Source organism: Peromyscus eremicus, chromosome 14 (assembly GCF_949786415.1).
Source record: "Peromyscus eremicus chromosome 14, PerEre_H2_v1, whole genome shotgun sequence".
NCBI lineage: Eukaryota > Metazoa > Chordata > Mammalia > Rodentia > Cricetidae > Peromyscus > Peromyscus eremicus.
In genome coordinates, this window is record NC_081430.1 from 76,240,763 (window position 1) to 76,259,459 (window position 18,697).

Consider the following 18,697-nt stretch of genomic DNA (forward strand, 5'->3'; position numbering starts at 1 on the left):
ATTATTTAGTTAATTTTATTGTAAGTGGGTTGTCCATTTATTTTGTGCTGTTACTCTGCGGCTAAGAGTTGTATACTTCTTTGATTTTTTTCATTCATATTGGAGTGTATAACTATCTGACAAATGACACAGTTGTGGGCCAAGAGTCCTCTTACAGAGTCTTACTGTGTAGCCCAGGTTGGTCTTCTACTTGTGTTCCGCCTCTCTTAGCATCCTCAATGCCTAGATGACAGGTGTGTAACATTATCCGTGGCCTCAGTGGGCCAATAAATTTGGTATCTTGACAAAATTAATCTGCTAAACTGATGGAGGATATATGTTTTGGTCAGGCCATTTCTTATTGTGTTGTTTAATTTAGGTGTTCTACTCATATATTTAAAGCTATTACTTAGCAGAAAGTAACTAATGAAATTTGATGCTTTGTTTGACCTTTGGAAATTAAATAACTTTAGCTATTTGTTCCATATTGGTAACCAGATAATCTTGAATGAGTGTATCACTTGGACACACTGGTATAATTCTGTAAAATAGATAATTCTGTATGATTTCTGAGACATTACATATGCAAATCATAGCAGATAGTATGTGTAAATGTATATTTATATGACTGTGTATGTTTACATGTGTAAATATGCTTTCCTACTGTCAGTTTTGAATGTGTTGTTTGTATGGTATGATTTACTAAGTTGCCAGTCATTCATGGGCCTTTGCTGATGTATTTTTTATGCTATTAGAAATATTTTGTTAAGCTTATGTAATTTGCCGATTACTTTTTAAACTGTTTTTGTTTTATGAAAATAGTTTGTGTCTATATCCAGATGATTGTTGTGATTGTGGTGAAAATGACTGCTAGTACATGTTGCTTAAAGAGTTTATAATGTTCAAAGTTGGGCAAGGAATTTCTGCTATTAGGGTATAGAAAGTTAGTGTGAATTTATTGTCTGAGACTGCCTTTGAACATTCATTTTGTTGTTGTGGAAAGACCTAAGTTAGAAGGACAAAGATAGTATTAATTTACTGTCAGAAAAGAGAACTTAGTACAAGTTTTGTTTTTGCTTCTAAATTTTTTTGAAAAAATTAATAGACTCATAAATTTGATTATTGTATGTTTCAATTGAAAATGTGGGTTTCATCCCTGATACTACCATTACTTAGCTGTATTACTTTGAAAATTCTTACTGACTTGAATTTCTTCACTTTATAAATAGCAGAATTGAATTTCTAGTTTGTCTGTGAAACCCCATCCACTTCTAAAACTCTCTTATGTAGACAAAGGGGGAGATGTAGTGGGTAGCTGCTCTATCTATGACCTTGAGGCACCGCCCCTAGAGATGCAGCAGGCAACTGCTCTACCAGCTTATGACCTTGAAGTACATGCCCCCTGGGGCATGGCCTCTGAGTGACCCTTAAGACCTGAGATGCACACAGGTATCTCTCTCTTCGCTCCCACTTGGAACTTGAATGCGGGACTGATTCAGGGGGCCAGAACAGTGTTCCAGAACCTGTGTCAGTTCTGTTCTGTACAATGAGTTTTCCCCTTAATAAATTCTTTTCCCTTTTAAACAGACTCGTGGATTTCTTGTTATAGCCAATCACTGATACAGCTTTTTGATGCTTCACAAGAAGAGTTAAGTATGAGATATATGAGGCTGTTTCTGATGTAACATGCAATAGTGTTTTATAGTAAACTTAAAAAATATCTAGAAGGAGTATGTTTATGTAAGATATGTATTAATTGGTAACAGTCTTTTGTTATCAAGTATTATGGTACTATATATAATTGTATGTGAGATACTTTTATATGACTGGTAATATCATAGGTTTACTCATTTATATCATCATCACAACCACATTGGTAACTTGTTTCTCATTATGAGATTCCAACAGCTATGATGGCAGTAGGCAATAGAAAGATTTCAGCTCCATTGTAGTCTTACAGGACCACTGACAAACATGTGGTCCATCATAGGATAAAACCTCACTGTGTAGTACTTGACTATATATAAGTGCACTTTTTATATAACCTGAATTAAATGGAATCTTGTTAACAATCCTTGTGTTGACTATACTGCATAATGAAGTCAATGAATTAAATTATTCTAGTCTAGTGTGTGGTAGACATAGTATGAATGTGCGTACATGTGTGGTTTGGTAGTGTGCTAGCTTTCTATTAATAAGCTGAAATGCTAAATTAGTCTCAAAAAGGGAAAGACTTATTTGGCTCAAGATTTCAGAGGTTCATGTTCACTAGGCTCTGTTTCTCTGGATCTGCAGTGGCGTTTGTGTATGTGACAGGAGTGCATCATGGTGATTGCAGGAAGCAGTAAGAGGAAGGGGCTGGTGTCCCACTATCCTCTTTGTATTAGTTTTCTTGTTACTATAATAGGATAACTAGCTAAAGCAATGCAAGGGAAGACAGCTTAATGGTTTAAGGAGGTTCAGTCTGTCATAGCAGAGGAGGTACGACTTCGAGGCTGTAGAAGGAGGAACTTGCTCACATCTGAGTGCATCAAGAAGCAGAGAGAGAACCCAGCTAACTTTCTCCATTTTTCCACTTTCATTTAGTTTGGAGATTCGATAAGATAATGCTGCCTATTTTTTCTGAGTGGGTGTTACACAGTCAGTAAGTGTTGAGGAATATTATTTTAAAGTGTGTTGCATTTTTTTCCTACTGATTTTGTTAACAATTCAAAGATATGTTTAATTAAATAAATTAACCTGGGACCAGGAGGCTGAGTCAGCAAGTAGCTGACAGGAAGTGGTAGGGAGGAACCATGTAGCAAGGGTTTTTTGTTTGTTTGTTTGTTTTTGTTTTTAATATATTTGTGTGTGTGTGTGTGTGTGTGTGTGTGTGTGTGTGTGTGTGTGTGACACACAGTGTAGAGGTGAAAGGACAACTTTCAGGACTCTCCTCCAACTTTGGATCCTAGGACTGAACTCATGTCCTCAGCCTTGGAGGCAGATCCTTTCACCCACTGAACCATCTCACAGGCCCTGGCAAACAAATTCCTTTTTTTTTTTTTTTTTTAGGGCTTATTTATTTATTATGTATACAGTGTTCTGCCTGCACACCCGAAGAGAGAACTGGGGCTGGAGAGATGCCTCAGCAGTTAAGAGCACTGGCTGCTCTTCCAGAGGACTGGAGTTCAATTCCCAGCACCCACATGGTGGCTCCCAACTGTCTCTAATGAGATCTGGTTTCTCTTCCGGCCTGCAGGCAGAACTCTGTAAAGGGTTTTAAAGTAGGTGCTGAGAGAAGGACCCTGGGTTTTTTTGCAGCACAGGGAGAAGTTTAGCTACTTGCTATTCAGCTTCTCTGAGTGAGCAGAATTCCATCTCAAACCTTGAATTGTGAGTTCTTTAGATTTAGATAAAGCTTTCTTTAGTAGTTTTGAAAGAGAGTCAGTCCCTTAGGAAACAGAATCCCCTCAGGCTGCTGCCCTTGCTGCAGAAGCCATTGCTTAAAGGACAGCCACTGTAGATAATAAAAAACAGTTAATAACAAGTAAGTTCTCTTTGGAAGAATCCTCACAGATCCTTTGATTAGTGTCTCTAATGTCCTGGATGTTTTGTAAGCCAATCAAGTTGATAATGAAGATTAGCCAGCAAACTCCAAGGATCTAACTCCTAACTTCTTTATATTAGACTTTACCCTCTAAGCTCTACCACTGCTCAGTAGCTTACAAGCTTGGAAACAAGTCTTTGGGGGACATTTCAGATCCAAATTATAACAGTTAGTGTGTGTATGTCCCTCTCCTTACACTGTTACCATTAAGAGTCAATTTTATAAGTCTTGACAAGGGTTCCTGTTTTTCTTCCAGTTGTAATGCTGGGGCTATCCTATGTTTCTGTTTTTCTCTGGAAATAGAGCTACCTCTTTTCCCCTCCTGGCTTCAGTGAGTTCTCATCAGGCCATGGTTTTGGTGCCATTTCTCTTAAAGATTAGGGATGTTGTTCCTTAGGTGAAATAAACAGATAGTTCTGAATAGAGTGCATCATTTAGTTTGAATGGAATTATACCAGTATCCTTACACATGATTTGTAAGACTTTTGTTTGATAGAGGGGGAAGACTAGATAGTCCTAGGTGACTGTTCAGCTCTGGGTTCTCTTCTTTTCTTCTAGTTAACAATGAAAAATTCACTCATTTTCCCTCCTATATTCATTGTATTCCTAGTAGGGTTCCAGAAGAAAGGGTAAAAATATACATACAGCTCCCTGTGTGTGCCGCCCCTAGGGTTTTACACTCTTTAATAGCTTTTAGCAGTATGTTAAAAATTCTTACTTTATTTTTTTGGTGGTTTTTATAGGCTTCAGTGGCATCTATCCCTAGGTTAAGAAAAGCTCTACTTCTGCTTTTTGTATGTTGTTCTATATGTTTCAGGTTAGTTGCTCCACTTCAGTTCTTTATTGGGCTGAGAATAACTAATAAATTTGAATTTTACAATTTTCTTGTCATATTGGTGGGAGTGATGCTCTTTCCAACTCTTTTATGTATTTAGTCCTAAACAAAGAAAGTCCTTTATGTTAAAAATGCTTTCATTTCTATGATGTTATTCCTTATTTATTTATTTATTTATTACATTTTAAAGCATATTTATAATATCTGACTTAAAATCCCTGTTTGTGCCCTTCTGTTTTTGTCAGTTATTTTTCCTTATTTTTACTAGTTATAGTTCTCTCTTTAAACTATACTAATCTTGCGGATGCTTATCATGCAAGCAGGAGGACCAGAGTTTGATCCCTAGCTACCACTTAAAATCAAAACAAACCAATCCAAAAAACTAGTAAGCACCTTTAGTCTCATTCTGGAGAGATGGAGAGAAGAGGATTCCTGAGGCTTACTGGCCAGCTATTGTAGTTGAATTGGTGAGCTTCAGGTTTATTAAAATATCCAATCTCAAGAAAAAGGTGGAAGAGCTGCATATGTGGCTTAGCAGGTAAAGTGCTTGCTGTGTAGTCATAAGGAATTTGACTCTGTAGCACCCACATAAAAGCTGGGTGGAGATTCACCCATAATGCTAGCCTACAGGAGGCAGAAACGAAGAATCCCAGGAGCAAGATGGCTAGCTAGGCTAGCTATAAATGGTGAGTTCCAGGTTTAGCAAAACACCTTGCCTCAGTATATAAGGTGGAAATAGATCAAGGGTCACACTCAACAGTAGTATCTTCAGGTGTGTGTGGACCTCTCTATGTGTACTTAACTCACTTGTAAACTCACATACACACACATACAAACACATACACACGTACTACAAAAATAGAAGGCAGGTAAGGAAGAGACTTGACTAACTGGAGCTCTACACATGTGGCCTTTCTAGAACCTCATTTTAATATATTTTTAGTATTTTCTCTGTTCTTGCTCTGGCTGATCAGACTTCTATCTATGTCATGTAACAGTTTATGATTTATAAAATATCACTTTAGAGCTTTTCCTAACCTAGGGATGCTGACCTTACAAAATTATAACTTGTATATGTGCACCTTAGAATTCACCAAAACCTTAGCCACTTTTGCAGATTCTAAAGTGCTTCTGTTATAAGGCTATCTTCTTTTTGATGATTTGTTCTCTCCTTTTGCTTATTGAGACAGGTATTTAGTCCTGGCTGTCCTGTAACTCACTCTGTAGACCAGGCTGGCCTTGAACTCACTTGCCTCTGCCTTTTGAATGCTGGGATTAAAGGCTTGTGCCACCACCGCCTAGCTTATAATTCTTAAAGACAGGGTCTTACTATGTAGCCTTGACTGCTCTAGAACTTGCTGTGTAGATCAGTCTGGCCTCGAACTCACAGAGATCCACTTGCCTCTGGGTTCCATATGCACACCCCCATGCATACACATGCACACACAAACATAATGCATATACATGCACATGACTGGAGACTTTGAAGCACGTGCGCAGGTGCCTGGAATAGGTTATTATAAAAGCTGGCATAGATGACTGTGGAAATAGGCAAGTATTTTAATATGTAATTAAGATAAATAGAAAATGGAACTGAACTAGGGAAGAACAGAAGCTTACACTTTGAGTTAATTTATTTATTCTATCTTATTTTTTCAATATAAAATGAAAATGCCAAATCAATCAACTCACCTACCAGAAGTTCAACTTGCAAAACCTCTAGGGTATTTGTTATGGATGTTGTGCTTAACTATTAGTTAATTAGTAATTTTATTCCAAGTTTATTTCAACTACTAAGTTAGTTTTTGAACTTTTAACTCCTCTGTTCTATGGACCAATATTAAACATTTGTTTTAGGGAATGCCACTTTTAAAGAAACAGGAGCAAAGTTTCTTTGGATTAGAGTTGATGTACTTTGAATCTTTTGATCACAAGACAATTTTTGTACACCAGGACACAGAGACTATCAGAATTGTTTTGTATCCATTTCTGCCTATTCAGTAGAATGCAAAATGTGAATGTATTATTTAAATATATTCATTTAAGAATGGAAATAACCAATTGCCACAAAGTGTATTTGCACTCAGAATTAGCTGTTAGATAATAAGTGTAAATTAGACAAAGAGGAGTGTTCTGCCTCTAATTTGTATCTATCCATCCATATATACTAGTAAATTATTACTCCAGTAAAAGCAAGAAGTGTTCTGATCCTTCATATTACTTTTTCTGTGGTCGAAATGGTGAAATTTGATGACTTCATCCTACTTGTGAAAGTAGGTGTTATTAGTCAACTTTCTATCACTATGACAATATACTCAAAGAAATAAACTTAAAGGAAGCAAACTTTATTTTGGCTTATGACACCAGAGGTTTTAGTCCATGTTGGCTGGTTTCATTACATTTATATTCGAGTTAGATATAATCATTGTTGGGAGCACATGGTAGAATAAAGCTACTCACTTTATGACAACCAGAAAGCAGAGAGAACAGAGAGGAAGGGGCCAGGAACAAGGTTCCCCTTTCAAAGGCATATTACGAATAAGCAACAATTTAAAGGTGGGAAGAGATGGTGGTAGGGAAGAAAAGAGAAAGACCATTTTGCCAAAAAGAGAGGTGGTGTTTAAAAGGGGTATAAAAGTTACATCATTCCCATTGACAAACTTTCTTCAAGCATGTTCTACCTCCTAATAACCTACATTGATGGCAATGACACTCAATCTTTCCATCCACAAGTCTAGAAACAGATATTTAAACAGGAATTTGAAAAAGTTACTAATTTCCCATCAGGAACAATATGTAATTCAAATTGTAGGAAAGACTACATGAATTAAAAAAAGTTTGTCTAGGTTATGAATTGTTAGCACATTTGGTTTTTATAAGAACACACATTATTACACTATGGTGTATTTTGAACATGGGAATCTTATTCTTTATTATAGTGGCGTAATACATCTAATTGGAAATTGTTGAGTATATATATTGAGGAAAGCATCTATACACTTTACCTGCATTTAACTTCAGAATTTAAATGCCTTTAGAAAAACACGTATTGTCTTTTAGTCTTGGTTTTTCTCATCAGCAAAACTGAGATGATAAACCTACTAGAGAAGGTATTTTGAGGATAAATTTAGTAATTTATATGTAATATGTATGAAAAATGAAAGTATAAAGGTATAAATTTATATTGTTTAAAATATATTTAAAGTTTTAGAACTTTTAAAGTGAATAAACTAATTTTTATAGTAAATCAGAGGCTATAGGAAATGAATAAATATCTTTTGACCAAGGATGAAATAAGGCATAAGTACTATTTCTTAGATGACATGGAGAGTTAGAATGTTTTAAAAATTTTAGAGAATATTTTAGAGAATAATTTTGTTCAAAGTCTTAAGCTGTTTTCTTTTGCTAATGAAAAATGATTATAAATGAGGAAATGCTTTCTCAAACACAAAATTAAAATTATGTAATTTCTGGGTAAGATAAACAGTCTAAAATTATGTAGTCTAAGAGGACAGAGCACTGAGGTGAACTGTTAAGTAATATGGTAAGTTAAAAGCATTATAGTTAAGAAATGACTTATATTTCAAAAATATAATGTAAAGGTTGCTTTACTTTAGACACAGTGCCATGTTCTTTTCTCTAATGCTTGATATTTAATTATATAGAGTTAAGTTTTGATCTTTTTAAGTGTTTGACTAGGCGATTAAGAATCTTATTTTGTTTTTTTAAATAGAAAATTAGAGAGATTTTGTGTTAGTTTCTAATTTTTCTACCCATTGCTTCAAATTCACTCTTGGTCAAAAGTAAATATACTTTCATTAAATACTACAAAGTGAATATTTTCTTTGTAAGAAAAGTAGTATACACTTGACTTTAATATACTCTTTTTTAGTACTAATACCAAGTAAGGATTTGAAATAAAGTGTAGTTGTAAAACATAAGGACTCAGAAAGGCTTTTAGAGGCTATCTATTCTAAGTCTTTCTCAGCAGAATCTGATTTTTGGAGTAAATAACTAAACATTTTAATTATATGTATTTAATATATACTTATATATGTATAATTTGATTATAAACTTCTTAACCTTAAATAACTGTTAGCATTAAATCAATTAATAATGCACAGAGAATGGTACAAAATGTTAATGATTATTGCTATCCTATTACTATCCTAATCAAGGTTATTACTGTTCTAATTTCTTATAATAAAATACTTTAAAATAAAAGTCAGTAATAAAAATATGTAGTGTGTGTGATACTACACTATACTATACTAGCAGATACCAATTTTGTATCTAACCTAAGTAATATTTAAGATAGGTAAAGATACATTGAAGATGTGAAACTAAAAGATGATTTCTGATTTTATTTTCTTTAAGATTTTAGAAAAATGAGAACAATATAAGAGCAAAATAGAAACAAAAAGAAAAATTTTTTAATATTTATTTTAAAAACATAGTTTTGTAATATCAATTTATCAATTCTAAAGATTCTTTAATTTCTTTTATTTTCAGTAGAGATGATAATAACTCTACCTACTAAGTTCTTACATTTTGGTGATTTTATTTCCCTACCCTCCTCCCTTTACTTTGCACATTACTAGGACTTTAGTTAGTTCATCTTCTTTCTTTAAAAAACTTTAATGTGGCTTTGACATTTGAGTGGCTAATAACCCACTTTAAAATTTTTATAGAAATATTCTACTGATTCACTATAATCATTCAAGAATTTAATAGCTTTCATTGAAGAGCTATTCCTTTTTAATCAAATCAGTAGTCACAAAAGAGACTCAGATCTTCAGTTACAAATTTAATAAAAAGTATTCATGGTGACTTGAAAGGTAACTACTCTTTTATGAAAGAGTGAAAATACTAAGGAAATACATATTGGTTGTGTCTCTGATACATAGGAAATATATGGGAAAGTTTTTTTTCCCTTTCTGAATCACTTCATTTTTCCTTGTCTTGGTTGTATTATTTGCATGCTATGTTAACTTACTGGGAGTCTATTAACCCATAGCCTAACCTCTTCATTTGTTCTTTAATCACTTCTCCCAACTGGAAACTGAAGATGTAATGAGTCTTAGATGCTGTAAGAGTGTTCATAGACCTCTTCAGTATTCTCCAGAGTGAAGCAGAGGACAGGACAACTTAGGGTAGTGGTTGTACAGAACCTTGAGCTTAGCTTCTTTTATACTATAGGTTCTTTGGAATATACATTGTCTTTTCGCTATTCATTTTAAGATCTATTTTTTTGTTATATCATCAGTTTATATATATAGGTGTGGACTTTAATGTTTAAACTGAATGCGGGAGGGTAGTTGAAGATGCTGCAAGCTAGGTTGTCTTTAAAATAGCCGGGCGGTGGTGGCGCACACCTTTAATCCCAGCACTCGGGAGGCAGAGCCAGGCGGATCTCTGTGAGTTCGAGGCCAGCCTGGACTACCAAGTGAGTCCCAGGAAAGGCGCAAAGCTACACAGAGAAACCCTGTCTCGAAAAACCAAAAAAAAAAAAAAAAAAAAAAAAAATAGCTTTGTTGACACTGAATTTTCAGATGGACCTAGCCTCAAGCAGATGGACAGGACTTATCAGAAAATTTTATGTAAGTATATCGTCACAAAAATATAAGTATCATCTTGCAGCAGAATTCTGCCATGTAACCTATTTCTAGGGTTCTCAGATACAGGACTGGCAAAAAAATGAGCAAATGTCAGTACAAAACCCCCTTCTGGAATCTTGACCATACAGGATTAGAATAAGCTGAGACTCGAGCCGTGGTTTCCAACCTGTAGTCACGACCCACCCCTTTAGGGGTTGAGCGATCCTTTCATAGGCTCGCATATCAGATATCCTGCATATCAAATGTTTACATTATGGCTCATGACAGTAGCAAAATTACAGTTCGGAAGTTGTAACAAAAATAATTTTATGGTTGGGGGTCACTACAACATAAGGATCTGTATTAAAGGGTTGCAGTGTTAGGAAAGTTGAGAACCACTGCTCTAGAGACACATTAGAGCCTTGAGTTGATCTTTTTTCAGTCATATTAAGGGACTTTGGATGGTAGTGTAGCACTGATATCTCAAATATCAGTGATTGATCTGGACAAATACTAATGCCAAGATGAGTAAATAAGCTACTTAATACCCAGTCGCTTTCATCCGAAATCTTCAAGTGTCTGACCATTCTGTTTGAACTTCTAAAAGGAAAATGAATCTGGTGGGATGTGAGCTGCTAAAATGTAGGGAATATCTTGATTTCCTTAAAACACCTTAACTTTTTTTTTTATTATTTATAACCATGGAGCCATGTAATACATTGTAAATTCTCAATGAATACTTTGAATGAATGAATGAAAAATTGCTTAGATTGTGTATAGCCACACAACCCAATTTAAATTACATTAATTACTTCCTTTATGCCATAATAATCTTCCAACTTAAGAGCATGGATAAAAAGTTGGCAAATTAAATTACTATCTGGGTTATAGGTTTTATTGGTATTCCTTTTGTTGCTTTCGTTTACTGATGTGTCAACCCCACTTAGTAAGCAGCTGTTGAATATGCTTTGCTGTGGTTAATGATTGACTTTACTTTGTGCCATTGTTAAGTAGATATTTTTGAGGCATTATTAAGTACACATATGCATGGTGGAATCTATAAAATGTGTTATAAGATAAAGAAAAAAGTATAAAATTTACTTCTGCTGCTAGGGAACTCAAGTTAGGGTAGTCAGATGGTAGAGAGAGGGTAGGCTGCATGCCCAGCATAGACGGCCAACAGGAAACAAACTCAGTGGCATCTTTGGAGGTTCCTTGTCACAGAATGGTATCTCATGGCTTTTTCTTTTTCTTTTTTTAAAGTTTGTCTTGTTTTTTAAATTTTATTATTATATACATATAATTTTAATATATACATATGCGTTTTCTGTGTATTATTTTATAGATATATATTTGAGTGTGTGTGTGTGTGTGTGAGTGTGTGTGTGTGTGTGTGTGTGTGTGTGTGTGTGTGTGTGTGTAATATTTTTACCCTACAGGTCCTTTGTGTATGTATTATGGCTTCCAGTTTAGTGCTTTTTGTGAATATTGAGAATGTGAACAAGTGGATCACTGTCTATATCTGTTTGTTGTGACTTTTCTTGTGCTCTTTTCCTTGTGTCTGTTTGTTTTATCCTATTCCACTCTGTTAGTTTTCTTTTATCTAATTATATTTTATTATTATCTTTTAGACGCCTGTTTATTTTTTAATGAGACAGAAAGGGAGAAGATCCTGATGGGAGGGGAGCTGGGGAGAAGCTGGGAGAAGTAAAGGGAGGGGAAAACCATATCAGGATATATTATGTGAGAAAAAAATTATTTTTAAAAGGAGAAGACAAAGTTAGGTAGCTATGCCAGTGAGTAAAAAGATACAGTGATGTTTAAGAAGAGTCTTTATAACTACACATTCAAAAATGAATGAGAGGCCTAATAACTTACCACAGAAGCCTGGCCCCCTGGACCAGAACACACATATGGTGGAAGGAGAGGACAGACTGTGGAATTGCCCTCTGCCCTCCATTCATGTTCCATGTCACATATGCCCAGACCTACACACAGGAATACATGTGCATGTTACACACACACACACACACACACACACACACACCACACCACACCACACCACACAACACAATGGCAACTACTGCTACTAAATAAATAAGCATTAAGTTAAAAATTGAATGAGAGTATCTTGGTTACTATTTTGAAAACCTCTAAAACTTTCCTGTTTTTAATAAAGCACTCTTTAAAAAAAAAAAAAGGAATACTATTATTTCATACGTAATTAGTTTCTCCAGTCCCACTCAGCCCAGCGATCCCATAGCTGCTCATAAAATAATCACTCAGAGTCTTTTTTTTTTTTTTTTTTTTTCCTTTTTTTCCCCCAGAGCTGAGGACCGAACCCAGGGCCTTGCTCTTGCTAGGCAAGCACTCTGCCACTGAGCTAAATCCCCAACCCTCACTCAGAGTCTTATATTAATTATCAATTGTATGGCCTATGGCAGGCTTCTTGCTAGCTAGCTCTTTCATCTTTAATCAACTTATTTCTATTTATCTAAGTATTACCACGTGTTCAGTGGCTTTACCTGCATCCATTACATGCTGCTCCTTGGACGGCGGTTTGGCGTCTCCCCCCATTCTCCTTTCTCCTCTCACTGTCTCTCTTGGATTTTCCCACCTGGCTCCATCCTACCCTGCCATAGGCCAATGCAGTTTTATTTACTAACTAATGGGAACAGCACAGAAAGACATACCACAGCAGGTTATAGCCAATTTTTCTTTCTTTAGAGATATAGATTATTAATTAATATTTCCCAAAAAATTATAGAATTTCAGTGAAGTTACAACTAGAAAGAAAATAAATGTCCTATAACAGAATTATTCATCATATTTAAGATATCATAGACTTAGAGTGTTAATATAAATATTTAGAATATTGTTTTATATTTTTAGTTAAAAGCACATTAGTGTTTTTGGTTCATCCTACACACGGCCCATTTCCCATTACAGCATTTCAAGCCAGATTATTCAAACCATTTTGATTTCATGGGAACAGTGCCATCTACTGAGTCACCAGCATGATATATCACATATTATTTCCAGAGAATAGAGAGAAATATATTTATTCAGTTATTTTTATCACTTATATTTAAATTTAATTGCTCTTTATTTGATTTCAAAAGAAATGAAATAATGTAAGTAAGCAGGTGTTTTGATTCTAAAAATTTCCTTCGTTGGAAATAGCAATTGAATTTCAGCTTTAAATATATTCTCTTTCTAGTACATTAAACAAATTGAATTCTATCAAAAGCTTGCTTGCATTACTTATAGTGTATATCACTTTATCTGTTATCATTCAATGTTTTCCTATTTTCATATTCTCTGTTTGTGAACCATAGTTTCTGTTTTCCTGAGTCAAGAAATTCTGATTGAATTCTTGTCTTTTCAGCTTAGTGAGAATAAATAGGTTGTTGAAATTGTGCTGATATTCCATCATTAATACTTTAGAGCATAGCAAATTTACAAACATATATTTCACCATTTGCCCTAAAAAAAATGTAGCTTAGGGCTAGAAAGATGGTTTAGAGATTAAGAGCTCTTACTGCTCTTACAGAAGACCCAGGTTAGGTTCCAGTAGCCACCTGATGGCTCACATCCACCCATCTCTCTATTTCCAGAGGATTTCACATCCTCTTCTGATGTTCTAGGGACTGTGTTATGTTGTATACATACATAAACTCAGGCACACAAAAGTACACCTTTAAATACACACAGAAATAAAATAAAAAGATAGTATAAAACATGTTTCTGCAGCTGGAAAGATGGCTTAGCAGTTAAGAGTACTGACTACTCTAGTACAGAGGACCTGGGTTTAATTCTTAGCACTCACATGGCCACTCATAACTGTCTGTAACTCCAGTACTAAGGGATCCGATGCCCTGTTTTGGCTTCCTCAGACACCAGATACACATGTGGTATGCAGACAAATATACAGGTAAAACACTCACACATATAAAATACTAATACTCATAGTAACACTAATAGTAATAATAGAACATTTAAAAATATATTTCCAAAAATAAACTTGCCAAATAAAATATATAAATAAAATATATTGTATACTACAACAAAATTCATACCATGTTGAGCACATGAAATAGTATTGAATTTATTTTAGTGCTTCTAGTTTAAAACTTTGTTACTCTGATAGTATAAATACTTCTGTTAATAGTTAAAGACTTAGGGAGGGAAAATTGTAGTTAGAATACAGTGAATGAAAAAATCCATTTTCAATAAAAGAAAAAAAAACTTTTACCAATGAAAAGTTGTTTTTTTTCTCAAGAAATAACCAGATCTGTTATCCCATGACCAATAAACCTTCTACTGTCTTGTGGTATTGGTTATATACAATTGAAAGGGAAAACGTTGCTATCAATGTGATGTTAAATTGAAATATAGTAGTTTTTTTTTTTTGCCTAGTCTTTCCATTTAACAGTCTGCCTTCATCCTTATATACTTCCCACTATGTTTTTTTATAAATTTTGAAGTTGAAAAAATAAGTTATCTTATAGTATACAAAATAATGTTTTGGAATATAGATGCACTATATATTAACTATATTGAGGTAATCAACATGCTTTGGTTGCAGTGAAAAATTTCTTAGCAAATTTTGAATATTGTTATATTAATATATTGTTATTAACTCCAATTACTGTGATAAATAAGTTCACTTGAGTTTATTTTTCTTTTCTAATGCAGGTTTGATATTTTTGGTCACCATCTCCTATGTCCTATACCCATCTCTGGGCTAGGGAAGCAGTATTCTACACACATACACACTCTTTCTCTCTTATAAACACACATACATATGAGATCTGTAAAATTGTTGTGTTTTTCTCTGTGCTTGATTTATTTCACCGCTCTCATCATCCTATAATTTATTTGTATTGTCATCAGACAGAATTTCTTTTTGTTTTTGTTTTGTTTTGTTTTTATAAAAGGTTGAATAATACTCTATTGTTGACATTTACCAAATTTCATTGTCCATTTCATGTGTTACAATATCATAGAAATGAACATGGGTGTGAAAGCTATCTCTTTAACATATTGATTTTACAGACAATGACTATATACTTAAAGTGGGATTCCTGGATCATATGGTAGTTCCATTTTTAAAATTTTAAGAAAACTCCATAGTGTTTTTAGTAGTGGTTATGCTAATATCATCTGCACTAGTAGTGTGAAGTGGTTCCTATTTCTCCAAAACTTTGTCCATTTTTATTATCTTATATCTTTTTGACTATAATCAGTCTAATGGCAATGTTTCTTATTTAACAGATCATGCACCTTCACTTTAAACTTTATTTCTGTATATGTGGTACATGTGCATTTGCGTGTGTATACATAGAGGCCAGGGGAGAATGCCAGCTATCCTGTTCTCTCTCTCCACTTTATTTCTTTGAGGAAGGGTATCTGGCTGAAAACAGCTAGGCTGGCAACTAACAAGCCTCAGAGATTTTCTGCCCCTATTTTTCACAACTTTGGATGTGTTTGCAGTCTTGCCCAGCTTTTTAAATGAGCGCTAAATCTAAACACAGGTTCTTATGCTTGTGCAGCAGATGTTTTTACCCTCCTAAGAGCTATCTTCTCCTCCCATCCCCATTGTACTTTAAGGGAAAAAAAAATATGCAAAAATTTCCAAACCCTGGCGGTCAGTGGTTTTGAAATTTTTTTTCATGACCTATTGACTTACTTGGATTTCTCTTCCTCTTTTGCCTCTTCCTCTTCTTTGTAAAGAGTATGTGTTTCTGTCTGTCTGTCTGTGAGTGTATGTGTGCCTTAATGTGCATGCAGAGATCAGAAGAGGGAATTGAGTGTACTCTTCTATCACACTATTACTCCTTTGAGGCACAGTCTCTCCCTATACCTGGGGATTACGTTTTTCTCAGCCTAGCTGGAAGCTAGCAAGCCCTAGCAATCCTCCTATCTTCAACTCCTTAGAGCTAGAGATACAGGTGTGTGCAGGATGCCTAGCTTGTTCAGTGAGTGTTAGGATCCAAACTCTGCTCCACATGGTTTTGCAGTGAGCACTCCCTAACTGCTGATTCATCTTCCCAATGTAAATATCTTACCTTCTTTTAAGAATTGCCTCTTCAGGTACTTTGGCTCAGTTTTAAAGTCAGGTATTTTGTTTTCTTGCTCTTCAGTTGTATCAATAGTTTATAGACTTTGGAATAAATGCTTCTCCCATGTATGGGAGATTTGCTCCCATTCTGCAGGTACTTTGCAGATGCTTTTTAGTTTGATGTTATTCTTTTGTCTGTTCTTAATTTTCTTGCTTTTTGCTTTGGGGGAAAGGGTCATATTCAGAAAGTCACTGATAAAATAAGTGTTGTTGAGTTATTTCATTGGGCTTTGTCTTAATGGATTTTGTAGTTTTCAACCTTACATTTAAGTGTTAAATTATTTTTAAATCAGTTTTATATATGATATGAGCCATTTCATTTTTCTGCACTTGTAAATCCTGTTTTCCCAGTAGCACTTTTGAGAGTATTGTCCTTTCTTTATCAAATGTTACTGACATTTTAGTTGAGATTCAATTGTCTAAAAATGTGTATATTTATTTTTGGCTATTAGGTTTCATTGGTCTGTGTTTTTGTTTTTATATTAATACCTTGCTGTTTTGATTACTATAGATATGTAGTGGATTTTTAATTCAAGTAATGTGATGCCTCCAACTTTCATTTAAGGTAACTGGTTATTTGGGATCTTGTTTGGTCCTAGCTAGGCTGGCAAATGTTGTCAGCTTGACACAAGCTAGAGTCATTTGGAAAGAGGAAACCTGTTGCATGGATCCTAAATGGTCTTAGAATAAAAACCTGGAGCCAGATATTGGGGTAAATGCTGAAAGATCAGAGAGACAAAGGTACAAGCCACAGCCATTTCTCACCTCACCAACTTTATGAATCCTCTGACTGAATACCCCTGAGTCTTCAGTCAAATGTTTTTGGAAGTCGCCTTGTCTGTACTTCCTTAGCTAATATTATTTCCTTCTTGGGTATCGGAGGAAGTTGATGACTAGATAGTTATAGTTTTCCTTGTTAACAAATTCAGAAAAGAAACTCACTAAAGAGGTGTAAAGTGTATAAGTTTGGAAGACATCAAAAGATAGTTTTCAGTTGGAAATACAAGTTAGGCTAGAAAGTGAATTAGGTACAACAATTGGGACTCATCAAAATAGGATAAATAATGGAGTATTTTTTCTGAATTTGTCAAATGTTAATGGACTGGATATTGTTAATGTAATTCTTGACTGTATATATTGTATATAGTTATTGTATTTATTGTATATAATTTTTCTTGTATTAGTTATAACCTTTTATTATTTTAGACAAAAAAGGGGAAATGTGGTGATTTTGTAATCTAATAAATAAAGCTTGCCTGAAGATAAGAGGTCAGAGCCGGAGTTATACATAGAGGTCAGGCAGTGGTGGCACACACCTTTAATCCTAGCATTCGTGAGGCAGAAATCCGTCTGGATCTCTGTGAGTTCAAGGCCACACTGGGCTACATGAGATTGATCCAGTCTAGGAGAGAAACAGAGCCAGTCAGTGGTGGCAGATACCTTTAACTCCAGTATTTGAGAAGCACACACACCATTAATCCCAGCACTAGGAAGGCTGAGATAGGAAGTGAAATGGCTGGGTGGAGAAAGGTATATAAGGCGTGAGGAGACAGGAATTAAAGCCCCCTCAGCTGAGGACTCAAAGACATTCAGTCAGAGGATTTGTGGAGTTGGCAAGGTGAGAGAAGTGGCTGTGGCTTGTTCCTTTGTCTCTCTGATCTTTCAGCATTTACCCCAATATCTGGCTCCAGGTTTTTATTAAGACCAATTAGGATTTGTGCAACAGAAACCTCAATTGAGAATGCCTCCACCAGGTTGGCGTGTAGGCAAGCCTGTGCAACATTTTCTTGATTAATGATTGGTGTGAGAGGACACAGCCCAGTGTAGGTGGTGCCACATTTAAGCAGTTGGTTCTGAGTTATATAAAAAATTTGCTGAGCAAGTCATGAGGAGCAAACCAGTAAGCAGCACCCCTTCAGGGCTTCTGCTTTATTTTCTACCTCCAGGTTCCTGCCCAAACTTTTTTTGATGATGGACTATGATGTGGAAGTGTAAGCAAAATAAATCCTTCCTTCTCCAAGTTGCTTTTGGTCATGATTTTTTATTACAGCAACAGAAAGCTAAGAGTTCTGTTTGAATTTTGTGATTGTTCATTCTTTTTGTATGAATCATTGACTTTGTGGATCACTTTAAGTAGTATAATGATTTTAACAATATTAATTAATCCAGTTCATGTGGTGTGTTTCTATTTCTGTCTTCTTACATTTGCTCTTATACATTTCAGTGTATTAATGTTTCAACTCCTTGGTCCTGAATTTTTATTAATTTTATGTAGTTATTGTAAATGAGCTTGTTTTTCATTTCTTTTCAGACATCATTGTTAGTGTATAAAAGTCTACTGATATTTGTATGCTGATTTTGCATTCTGCAACTGTACTGAATTTGTTGATAAGTTCTAACAGTTTCTGGTTGAGTCTTAAATATGTAAGATCTTGTCATCTGTAGAGACAGTTTAACTTCTCTGTGTTTTTTTGTGTATGTTATATGCACATGTGGCTATATGTATGTATGTGTTTTGGAAATTGGTATATGTATGAGGTCGATATTGGGAGACTTTCTTCATTGCTTTTCACCTT

General features: G+C 34.8%; 1 protein-coding gene across 2 annotated transcripts in view; it reads left to right on the plus strand.

Annotated features, from left to right (window-relative positions):
• Positions 1 to 18,697, plus strand: part of Gphn (gephyrin) — a 409,924-nt gene that overhangs the window by 38,143 nt on the left and 353,084 nt on the right. Inside the window, exon 1 of one of the 2 annotated variants that reach the window (XM_059278958.1) lies at positions 9,956 to 10,000. The exons of the other annotated variant lie outside the window; for it this stretch is intronic. Coding sequence (XP_059134941.1) covers positions 9,973 to 10,000 — 28 coding nt within the window. The 5' untranslated portion in view covers positions 9,956 to 9,972. Of the gene's footprint in view, positions 1 to 9,955; positions 10,001 to 18,697 lie in introns of those variants that run through there. 2 annotated transcript variants of the gene reach the window in all.